This window comes from Pezoporus flaviventris, unplaced genomic scaffold, assembly GCF_033815535.1.
Source record: "Pezoporus flaviventris isolate CSIRO_AGI_PZ_B2104156 unplaced genomic scaffold, CSIRO_AGI_Pfla_v1 ptg000040l, whole genome shotgun sequence".
NCBI lineage: Eukaryota > Metazoa > Chordata > Aves > Psittaciformes > Psittacidae > Pezoporus > Pezoporus flaviventris.
Window position 1 is genome coordinate 4284376 of NW_026892588.1, and position 15962 is coordinate 4300337.

Genomic DNA, 15962 nt, shown 5'->3' on the forward strand with positions numbered 1-15962 from the left:
TTCAGAGCAGGATGAGAGAGGTGAGAGCTTCCGAAACTGAAGGGGCCTAAGAGAGTTCTGGTTTAGTGCCTGTTTTTTGATCTGTAGGGCTCACTTCCTGCTTCGCTGCCCATGCTGCTCCCTCGCTATACACAGCCTCTGAGGCAGGAGGTTGGGTTGTGTACTGGCTTTCTACACTGTTCACAAGTACTTTTCCTTTGAGCGAAGGTGATAACCTGACCACTAGGGTGTTTGCTTGCCTGATAGAAAGTTTTCTAACCCTGTTAGTGCTGGTAGAGTTGGTCTGTTGGAAGAGACCCTAAGACTGGAGAGAGCTATTAATCTTCAAAAGCAGCAACATCAAGGTGGTGGATCTTTAATTACAGTGTAACACCAACTGGCATCATTTTTCTAAAAACCCTTCCGGGAAGAGGAGGCAGGCACTGCAGTGGGGCCAGGATGCAGAAGCAGGGAAATGGATGTAGGGGTTAATCCACATATGACTGCAGGGGTTTTTAAACAAAATGTCTAGATCACAGAATTGTCTAGCTTTCATTGTTTTACTATTCTGAAAATGCACTTTGCTTATTGATATGTTGTCTGTCTTTTTCACTGCATGTTAACTTTAAACTCAAAATGACTATTATTTGCCTAGAGATCAGCTATTTTGTGTTGTTGTGACCTCTCCAAATACCACAGATTTTCTATAATAGTGCTCCCCATCAAAAAAAAAAAACCAACAACAAAAAACAACCCACATTCTATGTGTATAAAATTAGGTTAAAAGTAAATAAGTAATCAACAAACCAAACATGGAGAGAGAGCACCAACTGTTTATGCTGTTTCCTTTTAAAAGGTGTGATGTTTATTCCTTAAAGACTTGTAATTGTAAGTGGAGTCTTAACATTCACTTCTGACCTATTACAGTTGACCTGGGTACAAACCAGAAGTACAAAACTTCTCAAGCATGGTATAAAACCAATGCAGAGTGAAATGCCCGGTTCCTACTAAAGTGAATGCTACAATAGGAAGCATTCAGTTAAATTCAAGCTACATGAAAGCAATTTTATTTATCTTATGTTAGTGGGGCTGTCTGGTGCATTACAGTATGGAAGATATGGTAAGGAAGAATGGAAAACACTCGTCTCCAGAGAAGCAAATGAATGATAAAGAGCTAGTAGTTATTCCTGGAAGATTATTATCTTAAGTTGTTCTGCAGTACGTCAACTAACTAAATAAATGGAACAGCCATATCCTGCAGATAGCAGGCTGAAGATGCAATCTGCAAGAATCCATGAGTGCTATTGTCTAAGGTCCTTTTTTTTGTTTCGCTTCTATTCAGTACCTGTTGTATATTTACTTCCCAGCTTCTGTCCCACTTTGATGTCACTCACTGCCTAGCTAGTTCCCTGTCCCTCTATTTCTTGGTGAAGTTTAATTGACATTACCAAACAAATAGTAACACTGATATTAATGTCAGTTGCTTCATGACTAGATCAGTCTCAAGATTTAGAAATTGTATCTATGTAATACAGTTTTATGATTAAAAACGCTAGGAAATGATAATCAGTGATAGGTAGTGTGCCGTATAATCTAGGGTAGATTGAGAAGCAAATCTAGAATTACAGAATTTTTGGGAATGCTGTTTCATATTGCTTGTCATGTTAGAAGGAAATGCCATGTTCAAGTTTTTCCTGCTGACAATTTTTCTATTTGACTTCTGTCAAGCTGCCCTCATGAAAAACTAGTGTTGCTAGCACAACTAAGTTACTCACATTAAAATTTACCTTTGATTAACAGAAGATAAAAGGAGCTAGAAACTAACCTGAATTTAGTAAAAATACAAAATGTGACTGGAAAGTGAAACAATTTTGCTGATCATAGGACTATTTTGTACTTGTATGAAAATAAATATATGTATTGATGAGACAGCTTCTTAGTTTCAAAGAATGTTGGGTGACTTAAAGATGGTAACCTGACAGGTAAAACTACTTTTTTATAAAATAAATGCTTTGGTTCATTTGAAACATGTAAGCTTTCAGCTGTCTACTTATTTATTCGCTAAATTAGATTATTTTGGTAAGGATTAAAAAATATATAAATGCTGTAGTGTCTGACCCCTGCATGTTTGAGGGTTTGCTGCTGTGCCTGTATGAGTGTCTTTAAATAACTACATTAATGATGTGATCAATTTGGCTTATTTAAAAGCCAAGGTCATATTTGCTCAGAGTTGACCAGCAGCTGTGAAGACAACTCTGATACCTCATCCTAAAATTGCTTATGTCATCTTTTGAATTTACCTACTGTAGACAGACTTTGTAGCTTATAGAACTTAAATAGCTCATTTATTTAGCTAGAAATGCCTGATTCCTGTTGCCGCCAGTTAGAAGGATCAGCTTCTGACCTCTAGTGTTCTAGAGGAAGTTACAGCATGACTTTTTACGTATGCTTGCATAGAATGCCATTGCAGGGTTCCTTTTTTGTGCTAAACATGTTTTTGGGGATTTCTGAGCTCTGCAAAATCTATAGTTCTGAAAGGAAAACTGAAACTTACTTGTTCTTCACTAATAATAAGGATCTTGCAAGCCAGGCTTATGCCTTTCATTCAGCTCCAACTGACTGGAGCTATAGTCAATTCTTCTAGGAGCAAATATGCGTGTCAAATTACTCTGCGATGCCTGCATTAACTTTACAGTGTTATTTAGGGAATAAAAAGTAACAATAAACCCACTTAAATATAATGAAAGAGTATAACTCCCAATATGGTATACTCTGTATAGTTTACAGTAGCAGCTTCCATCTATTTGTGCAGTGCCAAACTTAAGCTAGTAAATTATGTTGCTTCTGCTGTTAGCTTACTCTGACTTAACATGGGAATGCCTGTTTGATGTCCTCTTGTCCTCAGTTTGAATGTAAGCTCAGCTATTTATTACACTCTCATTTTAAAAGGGCTGTGAAGCCTATCTTCTATTTATGGTAAATCCTTGCTTTATTCTTTGATACTATAATGTATGTTTACATAGTAATCTGGAGTCATAGAACAAGAGGCTTAAATTGAAAGTCAGGGTTTCAAACAAGGACTTAGACATGCATTTCTCCTATACGTTCTTGCTATCACAAGAGATGAGGTTGTTCTCATTGTCTGGAATCTTAATTTCTGACAACAATGAAACTTCTTCTATCTACAGATGTAAACAGCATGATTTTTAGTCTCCAGGTTGTGTTGCTTCTGTTTTGGTTTCTCCAATGCCAGTAGTCATCGTTGTAAAGAGAGATGACAGAGGGGGGCGTTGTGTGTGTTTTACCTATTTAGGACAGGAACAATGTCATGTTTTAAGTCCAGCCAGCAGCCCAGAACCACATAGCCACCTGCTCACTCCAGTTAGTAGTGTTAATTTGTGTGGGTGTGAATTTGAGCCTTGGAAACTAGGCTCAGTATGGAATTATGCATTAAAGGATCTTGTGCCTCTGTGTTGCAGGTTCTATGAATTAGTATGAATATGACAAAGCTTTCAAGTAATATTGTAATGCATACCTTGCTGCAAGAAAAAAATAGCTTGAAATTAGACAAATTGCTTTGAGATTGCCAACACTGACAGTGCTCAAGGTTTATCCCTTCATGCAGCAAAGGGTTTGGAAGGTGGTCTGTTGTCCATCCTCCTTAATGTCCTGGTACACATTCTGTTCCGGATGTTTGAAAAGAACCTCTCCATTAAAGCTTTTTGTCTTGTATTTTGAGAAAAAATCGACACCTTTCATTCTAAAAGGAATTTAAATTTGTTTGCAAATGACTTTGAGGTTGCCTGTTTGCTTCTTTAAGTAGAACTTCAGCAAAATGAGCTACAGGTAGAAAAATCAGATATTCCCACTGTATTTGTATTTCTGTAATATATTGGTTGTATATGATTTACACAAAATCAAAGTGTTTTCTGTCATCAACTGGAAAAAAAAACAGCAACGCTGCTCTTAGTAGCAAGCTGCCTGTCTCTTCTGTCAAGGGGAGTTATTTATCTCAGATCTGTTGGTTTGAGTCAGTCAAATTAGGATTTCCTTTAAAGACAAGCTGAAAGCTAGTGTTGCAGGCATTCAAGCGCAGATGACACCTACTTAGACATCTTGAAACTTAGGAGCTGCATCTAGTTGACAAGTGAGGGAAATCTTGCATTCCTTTTCATCTCTGGCTTTTTTTACTTGCCAGTTTTTCTCTAGAACTCTTGCAGCATTGGTGCTGGGGGACATACCTGTCTTCACTTATGCTCCCTGGAACTCTTTTAGGATAAATACCTCAGTGTTTTATATGTTACAACATCTTTTAGGGGAGAAGAAAGCTTGTCCTATGTAGTGTTTCCCAGTGCATGTCCTACTGTGCAATGAAAGAACACGTTTACTTGTCACTTGGAGACAAAGGAAATTCCTTGTTATTAAAAGAAAACTATGGTAGTGAAAATAATGCACACTAAGATACATTCCATATATTGATAGCATTCTGTAGGAATGCTTTACTAAATTGCTTATGCAACCTCATGTACATCGGATCTGAATTCCACTTGTGAAGCTTCATTATTCTTCATGCTCTTCCATGAAATCCTACCTGTACTAAGGTTACTATTGAGAAGGTCAGCTTGGTCTAAGCTACTGACACCCCTAGAACCTGCTGTAACTTCAGCCAGATGAAAAGTACTAGACAGTGTTTGGGAATAGCTTCTGCTCATGACAAAATATGTAGACGTTAAAATAATATTTTTGATATACTATTGTTGTTGGTTTTTTGTTTTTTGTTGTGTTTTTTTTAACCAAAACAGAAAGAAGAAGGAAAAATTCAAGGGCAGCTTAATAAATCTGATTCTAACCAGTACATCAGAGAGCTGAAAGATCAGATAGCTGAGCTGCACCATGAGGTAAGTGATAAAATACTACTGTCTCTGATCACTTGCAACTTTTGTCCTATCTTTCGTTTGTAGCCGGTTTTGCTTATCTAATAGTTATTACAGCTTCCTTATCTGATTTTGCCAATGTACATTATGTTAAATGAATACAGTAAAACTAACTCATTCATGAATCTTGCCCTGATTCTGGGATGTAAGAGAGCAAAAAATTGCTTAATTACGTGATTTGACATGAAACAAAACCAGCATTTATGTTCCGTCTTGGGGTTTCCTTAATTTCATGAGTTGATTGAATTTCACTGTATAGCATTTGCTGCATTTGGGGCTGTGTGCATGGAAATAAGTCCCTTTGTGTCTTTTGGTACAACTTTTAAGGCTAATTTACTTAGAAACTAAACTGCATTTGTGCAAGCAGAAGAGTCCATGTGTAGATTTTTTTTTTCAGTTCTTGCTGTTGCGAGGATGAACTTTACGTTGGCATTATACTGAGATTGCTTAAAAAGAAAAAGGATGCTTGCCTAATATCAGTTAACAGATTTTGAAGCTTTAAACTGCCAAAACCTTCAACCTATGAAATTTCTGTCTTCAAACTTCCTTGCTCTGATAGTTGTAATAACTTTGTTAGTTAAAAAGATCAGGTGGTCCTGAAACCAAAATAGCTTATGTAACTGCTGTGCTCATTTCAGTTCATCCTGCATTGTGATGAAATGTCTTTACCTAACACTACACTGTGTGCAAAATGCCCAGTCATCTTTGCATTGTAGTCTGCTTCTGTTTCCATATGCCTTTTAATGCACAGCTCTGATAGTGTTGCTTAAAACCATAGTAAACTAGAGCAATACAACCTAGTTATTTGTTGTTGCCTTTTTACTTTTATTAAATGTATCCTTTCATTATTTAAGCTTAAGTAGTGTTTTCATAACAGTTTTGGTGGATTCAACCTTTTAGTATCAATCCCTTGGGAGTTATAACATCATGGAGGATCTTGGAATGTTGTTTGTGCTATAGATTGAGGATGGTCTCTAGAGCTGTCAGTCCAGCACCTTTACCAATCATTAAGCTCACTTAAAAACAGATTTAAAAGCTCAATAACCTAGCTTTTCTGTTAAAGGACTATAACTAGCTTGCTTTGTTCTTTGTAAGAAAGTAAATTGCTTGTAGAATTCCCAGAAAGCCAGGTATTTTGTATTATGAATAGATAAGGCACTGTACTGACTTTTTTTCTCTGCTCAGAGTACGCTTAAAAGGTAAAAAACCACTGGTTTCGAGAAAAAGTATTACTGTTAGAAAGGTGTTGCATAATTTTCTCTTAACAAGCATTTGTCGTATGTCTGGCTGAGCAACTCAGTTGTCATGAAGGCATATGATTGTGTCTGTTTTTATTGTGTGTGAGTTAATGTGGACAGGTTGGAACGAAGGTGAGGTACCTTAGGTCACAGAACAATGGTAAATCTGATTAATATCAGGGATTCCTAACCAGTGAAGTCTAGACAAATCCTTATTAGCATTTCAAGTTGATTGAAAGCAAATATCAGCTAGAGAGAATATGAATTTCGACAGTAGCAGAGTTGGAGCAATTCCATGAAGATGAGCGCTCCTCTTCCTGATGTGTGCTTTGTTGTGGCTCAACTTTTAATTTCCAAACTAGGTAAACACTATAGGAATAAAGCATCTCATTCTAGGATAGATAAAAACGGTAGGAAGAAACTGTATGTAGTAGGCACGTTCTACCTTAGCAGCATTTCTGAACGCTTCTTTACATGGAGTTTCCTAGAGCCTGAAAGTCCTTGTTTACTAATAACATTTGTTTATCTTTCCCTACAGTTATGTTTCTATTTGTCTAGTTGGTAAACTTGGGAGGGAAATTAATACTTCATGCACAGTCCTTTATTTTGAGCATAACCGGGGGGGGGGGCCTGATTTTGAGATAATGGGGGTAAGTCTGAAATGTATGTAGTATTTACAAGTAAGTTGATGCTAATAAATAATAGTGAAGTCTTGGATTAACATAGCTGCTAAGTAAAGAACTTTGCACTGTTTCCTGAAACAGCAAAATCTGAATAAAATTGCAATAGGAAGAGTCAAAATGTTTTCTCTCAATTGCTAAATGTCAGGATTAGTATAAATAGTTAAATATCAATTTATATTATCAACTTTTTTAGATATGCACTGAACTGTCTTCATGTGTAGATCCATTAAGGACCATGTTCTTTGGTTTTGGACTAGCTGCTTTTTGATTCTACTTCTGCAAAAGCTAAAAGAAACGTTACAAGTTTGCAATTCCATCTTCCTGAAGATAGGGTGATGGTATATGTGACATGGTGACCACAACCTCTCAACTGGTTAACATGTAGAAGGCACTGGTAAAGCAACAGACTTCTTGATGTCTGCATGATAACCATGTAAAATATTGCTATTGTGGAACTTTGGACATAAATTGATGCAAGGGTTATAGTTTAATGTAGGAGTGGGATGGCTGTGTGTGAAACAAGATTAAACGTCTTGGCATGGCCATCAATATTAATTCTGCATATTGAACTTTTTTTTTTCTCCAGTAGTATGTTTTCACAGAACTTTACATCATTGTTGTTCTCCATCCAACGGATGGAACAAAATAATGAGCAAATCCTATACTTAATATAAGCAACTGCAGATAAATCCATATTCTGGCCTTCTGATACATGCTATTTCATGTCTTTGGCCAGCAATCTGAATACATGTGTTCCTGTATAACATGCAGGATGTGCTAGGTACTTGAATTCTATCCTGTGATAAGATCTATCAGATTGTGATGGTACCAAGAATTGGCAACAGCATAATCCATCCTAATCGCAGAGTTCCAGTGAAAGGTCTGCTGTTCCATCAGTTTTTGCAAGCCGGGTTAGTAGCCAGGGACGGGGCAAACCTAGGACACCAGTAAAGAACACCAGAGAACGGCAAAAAAAGGTTAATGTTACTGTCCAGGATCTAAAACTGAATTCTCTCCACTGTAAGAGGGTGGTGTTGGGGGTGTTACTATGGTATAGGTGCAGTAGGCTGCTGCTGTGACACTTCTGGGCTTTGTGGTGGAGATAAGTCTGAACTTCGGATTTCAGATACTTCTGTCAGTTGTTTCAGTGTGGTAACCTAAATCAGCTGCATATCAGAACTCTGCATATAATTTCACATTATTAATGTTAATTTTTAAAGTCCTGTTTATACTTTGAAAAAACTTCAAGCCAGTTGCCCTTTGTTGTAATCTCAGTCCATTGAGTAATTTTGTGCTTTTCTGAGCTCAAAATTTTGTTTGCTGTTTAAATACGGTGCAGTTTGCAGCCTAAAGGATAAATTTCAGCTGCTTTTACTATTCTTCTAGGAATAGTAATTATACAGTCAGTTTTCAAATAATATTATAAGAAAACTTATTTTTAGTAAATTCAAGTAGTTGTGTTCCTGTTATTGAGTAAAACTGCACATACTGGAAATTGGTAGTATGGCATCCAAAACTGAAGCAATGAGGTACATTGCTATCAAATATACAAGGTAAATGAAATAGAAAAAAAGTCATAAAATCATAGGATGGTTTGGAAAAAATGATACCTTTTTTCTTACCTTTCAAATGAGGTAAAATAACTAGAAATAGAATTACTATATTGGATTTTTGGTTTGTTCTTAACAAGGTATCTGCCTGATTCCTCTTGTACCTAAACCAGTGGATTTTGGTAGCAGAGTAAGCTGAATGGTATATATTGACTACTTCACAGTAGGTCTTTAACTTGTATTTGATTAACACTTCAGGAGAGCAAACAGGCAAAATCTGGAGCTTTAAAAACCACTGTGACAAGACTTGTATTGTAGACTTTTCCTCTATGCAAACCGTCTTAGATCTACTCATGTGCATCTTTTCCTTTGTACAAACTTGAGTAACCAAGGATGGGTTAGAATAAAAATACTGAATGTAATTTATATTACTATGTGAAATGTTGGATTCATACTTGAATTCCTCAATGCTGCCATAACTTCACTCAGCGTTCCCTTACATGTAGGTCAATTATTATTAACTTGCAATTTTAATTTTAGTGTACATGCCAGTTGTTTTTATGTTCATTGCCTAGAAAGTTACTTACAAAGATCCTTTAATCTTTTGCACAACCTAGCATTACTTGGAGAGCAGCTGGTGCTGAAAGGACACTCAGCAGAGACTACTGTATTTCTAGTTAGCCAGTAGCTGATCCTGTGAAGAGTCACGTATATTTAGTGTCAGTTTAGTGCTGCACTTCCTTTCCTTGTTTTGGCTGAGTTGCTTTATTGGGCACAAAGTTGTTAGATGCTTGTGCCCTATGGCTTTATTGTTGAAGGCTGAAACTAGTGTGAAAACCTGAAATTTTGAGGATTGTCACAAACAGGAAGTCACAATGTAAACTTCTTTCAGAGCTTTTAATAGGCACTAGACAGACATTGTGCTTGCCTTTTCAGAAATTCATATCCCATTGCCATTTTTTCTTCTCATTAATTGAAATCTTTCCACTTAGCATTTCCTTTCTTCCTCCACTTCCCTGCCATTAAGCTCTTTACAGCATTCTTGAATTCTAGCTTAGTAGGTTTTTAACCTACAGTGCTTTTTTGTTGTGGAGCCCTGACAGGCTGTTGCCTCTGTCTCCTGTAAATAAGTACATAAACTTTGTTGCCCTGTCTTTGGCAGAAGAGAAAGGAGGTCTGGCAAGCACTATACTCTGACACTTGACTTTGCAGTTAATGTGCTTTAACCAATGTAACATAAATGGCATGACTACACAGGCTTTGAAATATTGATACCATGGGATACATGCTCTCAGGCTGCAAAAGAAGTGCTAGTATCTCAGGGAAGTTCTCTTTGATTAGACACTGAAATGTCAAGTGAAAGCGACTTTTGTGAAACATTACTATTCAAGAAAGTATCCCACTTCAGTAGGTAGTACTGAAGCAAAGCAGTTACTGTATGTAGAAAGCTTGGGCTGTTACAAGTTTCCATTAAGTAAAGTTGAAGGTTCAAGAAAAACTAGGATAAACCTTGAGCTAGTTGTTACTTATTGCAGCATAAATCACATACTAGAGAGAAAAAAGAAAAAAAAAGAGGAGGTTCTTTATAGTTTGTTGCAGCCTACTTTGAATTCAAAACTGAATGGAATTAAATGATTTATAAACTGCTGAAGTTCTGCATTTCATGCACTACCCCTCTGTACATGCAGTCACTTCATATATATATTACACAGCAGCTGTCTTTGCTTCCTGTTGGATGTTGCAAGGCTTGTATGTATTACCTAGATTACAGGAGTGGCACAAAAGATTAGAATTGACATGCTTACCCACAAGTTACGCTGGCAGACCACAAGGCACCTTTGGAGACAAAAGCAAGTGGTTTCGTCTTACAGACTTTGTGATTTAGTACTGAAGTGTTTAAGTTTAAATTGTATTTCATGTGAAACTCTGTAAAGTTGGTCATACCGTTAGCTGAGTTTTGTCTCTTGGAATGCTTTAATGAGTTTGTTTTGTGGTTAGATTTCAGTTTCTTATTTATACAAATGTAGATTTGTTTTAATCTTCTGACAATTTTCATATTAAAAACTGAATTGTGCCTGATACCTTTGCAAGGCTCAAAACCAAGCAGCCTGTTCAGTTTGTGATTGTAGAGCACTATTTAATCCATGAGGCTATGATCCTGCTCTGTATTGGCCACCTGCATTAGGGAACAGCTTTATGAAAGGGAGCCGCAATGTACAGAAACTTAGTGCTTTCTTCACTTAGCATGCACTTTTTTCTTAGAAAGCAGGAATGCAGATGTTGAAGATAACTTTTTAAAATCCATTTTTAACCTTTTCCAGTACGCAAGGGATCCAGTAATTGTGGAGTTTTTTAAACTCAGAAGCGGTTGAAGAATACTTAGAGCTTAGTGATGCCTTTTGTTTTAGGTTTTTGGGGTTTTATGACAAAATATTCTTTATAATGCTAGCAGAGACAGAATACAGCCCTAGTTTTCTCCTAGCTGTTCCTCTGTAGTGAGCAGCCTTCCAGTATCTGGAGGGGGCCTATAAGGATGCTAGGGAGGGACTCTTCATTAGGGACTGTAGTGATAGGACAAGGGGTGACGGGTTAAAACTTGAACAGGAGAAGTTTAGATTGGATATAAGGAGGAAGTTCTTTACTGTAAGGGTGGTGAGGCACTGGAATGGGTTGCCCAAGGAAGTTGTGAATGCTTCATCCCTGGTGGTGTTCAAGGCTGGGTTGGACAGAGCCTTGGGTGAGATGGTTTAATGTGAGGTTTCCCTGCCCATGGCAGGGGGGTTGAAACTAGGTGATCTTAAGGTCCTTTCCAACCCTAACTATTCTATGATTCTGTATACTCTTAAATAATTGCTTGAAATATTTTGAGGGGAAGCAAGGATGAGATTGTTTTCTAATGTTCAAATCTTATGCATGTTTGTTTGGTATTTGAATGAAAAATAAAATCCTGATGTTGGCATGGCACAGTTACAACACTCAGAAAACCTTCTGCAAACTGCCCATGTTAACAGAATCTCAGCACTGCTGATGAAAAGATGATGACAGGTGACTGGAGCATTATTACTATTGCACGGAAATAATTTTCTGAAGCTTTTAAAAGGCTTTATAATAGAACATTTAATAAAAGCCTGGTGGCTATTTTTGCATTATGACAGTGCAAAAAAGGGGAGATTTCTTGAAGTCTTTCCCATTTTTGGTGTCTGAAAACTTGTTGGCTCTTCAAAGAAGCAGTGACCCCTAGCCTACAATTCATCGCACATACATATAGTTTATCTATGAATGGATCTGATATTATGTTTTAAGAACCTAATGCAGTTGTAAGATTCTGATAGAGGTGCTATCTCACGGTGTGATCTTGCTCCTGGTGAGCTAACATTTTAAGATTGGCTTAATGAAAACAGATATAAAAGTTGGAGATTAAATACTATGCTTTTAAAGGATTTTGCTTGTGTAAATAAGATTCAAGACACTTTAAGTAACTTCTTTGAGGATAAATAATGCATAAGCTGTGACCAAAGGAGTAATTGGTAATATGGCTGAGTTTTGCAACTTGGCTTAGCTTTCTAGGCTTTCACTACTGAAACTAAATGGAGAAGGGAAAGTAAACTGTAGCCATCAGTGTGAAGGATTAAAAAAAACCCGAAAAGCCCACCTATATAGGCCACATCATACAACACCTAAATGAAATTCAGTGCACTATAGTACATTGTACTTATAGTACAGGAGGAAGGTTTAAATCATGTTAACTGTTCCTTTGGTCTTACCTACCATACAAGTGTATGATATTTAAGCTGTGTTTAAAAGCTGCCAAATTATTTCCTCCTTGGTTTTTTAAATTATTAGCTAGTAATCTGAAATCAGTATGGACCAGTGAGAGGTTCTGGTCTCCAGCACAGTTTGGTCCAGGTTGTTCTCTGAGGAGATGAGAGAATGTGTTTACGAACAGCTAAATGATGAGTCCTGCACTGGCCATAGATGAGCACAAAATTATGATGCTACTTGTGACCCACTGGTGTCACACAAGATGGGTTGACCGCTTCTAGCAGCATTCCTAGCTCCTGATTTCTCTCACAATAATAGTATCTGGACTTGATGATGGGATACCAGCAGGAAGCATAATTCCTTTCCTCTTGCCTTGAGTCAGATTCAGTGCTTACCAAATCAAACATTCTCTTACTGAAGCACCACTAGACTACATTCAGAAGCAGGGTAAATAACTTTGAATCTTCATCCTGCTGGAGTCGAACTGCTGGTGGCGAGCTAGTTGTTTTGGATGTGCCTGTGCTGTGTTGCAGTCATGACTGTAGTGTGAGCATGTTTTTAAGTAACTTAAAGCTATGAATGAGTTGTATGTAGCTTTGCATGATGGAGACAGAAGGATTAGCTGGGGAGCTGAATTTTAGTTGAAGTTCAACCTAATAGAATGTTTTTTAAAGTTCTTCTCTGAAGATGTATTTATAGGGTAATAGAAGTGCATCAGATCACATGGGCAAATGAGACTGAGAGATCAGATTTATCAGCATTTAGAATCCTTTGATCAGAACTAAGGAGAGAACAGCAAGTCCAGAAAGTCCTAATACTTTTTTGGTAAAATTTATAATTGGACATAATGCTCTTTCACTCAGTCTCTTGCTAACTTATTTTCCCCTTTTTTTCTGGCAGGAGTGTACTATTTGATTTCCATGTAGTACAGGCAGATATATATTTGTCTCTTGTCAATTGTAATTTTACTCACTTGCTTTTATAAAACCAGCTAAGCTTTGTGGGAGTTATTTCAGTCAATTTTTACATGGTTTTCACTTCACTGTTCTCACTAAAACTGTTGTTAAAGGTACTGTAGTTAATACTTGCAAAGCACTTTTCTCCATAGTGACTAGAATCCCATTAACACCTAATAGTTTGTTTCACTAGACAAATGCTTGCAAAATATGTGGCTTTCTATAAATGTTTTCTTACTTGATAAGAAATGTTGTCCCTGAAAGGAAATATGTTAGTCCTCAGATTTACAAAGTAAGCATTTCAACTTGTGGTGGAAGTTTATAGCACAATAAATCATGTGCTTTTCTTTTACCGTATCTTGCAAGCGCAGTTGGACAAGAGACCATCAGATTTTCCCTCCCCACAAGTAAAGTTCTTGCAAGGCTGCTGGGCAGCTAAAAATGTAGCTGCTTTACTAGCATGTGTCAAAGTTGCAGAGCCTCTGTGCTGCCGGAGTCTGATTTAAGTGGTTGTGGTCAGTCTGAGGAACCTGTGATATGATAAGATAGCATTTGTGAGGTCATGTGGTTTGCAAGCACCCAATCTCATTTAGCAGCTTTGTCTGCATAGGATAGTTAAATATATACTGTATGCTTTAGAAAAGTGAACTGCTTTATTCCTTTAACTCTGCTCGTACTTGAGAGTCAGAGTTGTTATACTGGCTTGATAATACCAAGATTGTTACAGATGTGTAAGGGGGCCTTAATTCTCCAATAATTTTCTCCAGTTTATTTACCCTGCCCTTAATAAAACAACTAGCTTTGGTAACTGTCTGACTTAACTAAGCTATCAACACAGGCCGAAGTGTTATTGCACAGTGGAATCCCTGTATATTTTGTGAACATCAGTTGTTTAATTCAGTTAATTTTGAATGGGAATTCATAGTGTAACGAGCACAGACTTGTTATTACACTTGCTCAAAAAGGTAGGATTGATTCCATGATGATGGTATTCCGTTCCACAGACCTTTGGTTAAAACCTCCACCTTTGTATCAGGTAAGGTCAATTCCTCTCCCTTCCCCCAGTAACACCTCCATCAACAAAATATCTTCCATTTGTCATGAGAGTGAAGGAAACCTCTAAATGTGAACAGTGTAACCAGGATATTGATGCAGTTAGCCCTCAAACGAAATAGTTATGACTTTGTTCACATCGATGAGGGTGAAAGTTTTCGGTATAAAGTTTTAACTGTTTCACTGCCACTACTGACAGATTAGATTCTGTGGTAACATACATGAAAATTGGTGATTGTTCTCTTTGCAAACATTTCCGCCTTTTTTTCTGACTCTATCCTACTGTGTCAAAGCCCTAAATTTGTCTTGCTGTGCAAATAGTAGTCCCTGCTTGCAGCATTAGAGATTAATATAGCTAGCTACACTTGAGTACCTGTTTAGAGTTTGTCTGGATTGCCAAAGCAAGAGAAGTGTTTGTAGATCAAGTTATTTCATGATCATAGCAATAATGCTTGTCTCTTGACTGTTGAAGCTGTGTGACCTGTCTGCTGTAGTAGATATGTCAGGGTCTCTCCTGTGTCTCTGCCTATAAATCAAGTTTTGGGGATTGAAGATTGGAGAAATTGAGGTTCTATTGGTTTGAATTTATCTGAGTAGTTGTTCCTTAAAAAATAAATAAAATTGTTTTAGCAGCCATACATAAGTGCCATCTATGAAACAAACTTAGGAGAGGAATGCTATGTATTAGCTTATAGTACGTCTCTGTAAATTTATCTGAATGCAAGTGGGGCAAACAGTGGAAATGTGGTGGAAACCTCTCCTGAAGTTCTTTTAATAAGTCTCAGAATGGCAGCCAGCGCTGATGGAATTAATTTCTGCAGTTGGAGGCAAAACTAAATGTTACTTAGTCCATTTAAAAATGCTGAGTTTAACTCCTGCTTTAAAAGGACAGAGTAAAAGTACGAAATTATCATTTCCTGTAACTGTTGCCTATAATGCGTACATTTTCAGTCTCTATATCAGCCAGTACATTCTAGTTAATGCTTGAGGTTTCAGTAACTTTTTTGTATTTGTAGATGCGTGCTCTAGGGAGAAGGAGCATTGAGATTTAGGTAGTTCCTTGAATATAATAATTGCATTATATTCAGTGTGATCATGCTGCTGTTTTAACGTATTTTTGATACCATGTCCTCACTCCAAATAAACACTTTCGTTAGAACTTCTTGTAGGAAGAGTTGCTGGGAACTTTCCTTCTATTTACCAAGTAGCTATTTATAGGAACTTCCCAGGGCTAAGTCAGCTTAGAACTTTTTTTGGAATTGCATACAATCTTGCAGCAAAAAACTTGTCAGATCTTAGAAAAATTCCATCAATAGATAAAATCTGGCTTATGGTTACCAAAAACTGATTTCTTTTGAAAAAAGCTTGAAAGTTGGGTACTTCCTTAGTGCTGTTGCTATTTCAATTGCATATTCAATACAGAACTTCAAAGTTTAATTTGATTACACAGCACTAGATCAAAACCAGATTCTTCAGCCTTACATGCAGTGATCAAAAAGTCGTGACCTCCCATTGATCGCTTTATTGGTTTCCTGTTCTGATTCACTGGAAACCTTCTGGTCTGAGCACTTGTTGCTAGTTTTAATCTTTGTCACGTTTACAATACAGCAGACATGTCTATGGTAAAACCGATACGCAACATGCATTTAACATCATGTTTCCTTTTGGCTCAAGTGCTTTTTAACTGATAATGTTGAAAAGCCACTCTTTATAAAAACTTAAGTCAGGAACTGTAAGATCACATTCAGAACAATATGAAATAAATAGCAGGACAACAGGAGATGGGCTTTCTTTTACTGCATTACAA

General features: G+C 37.1%; 1 protein-coding gene across 12 annotated transcripts in view; it reads left to right on the forward strand.

Annotated features, from left to right (window-relative positions):
* EVI5 (ecotropic viral integration site 5) overlaps positions 1-15962 on the forward strand; it is a 78627-nt gene that overhangs the window by 51477 nt on the left and 11188 nt on the right. For 11 of the 12 annotated variants that reach the window (XM_061465478.1, XM_061465486.1, XM_061465487.1 and 8 more), the window contains one exon: positions 4782-4877. The exons of the other annotated variant lie outside the window; for it this stretch is intronic. In XM_061465478.1, the coding sequence (XP_061321462.1) occupies positions 4782-4877 (96 nt within the window). The remainder of the gene's footprint in view (positions 1-4781; positions 4878-15962) is intronic. 12 annotated transcript variants of the gene reach the window in all.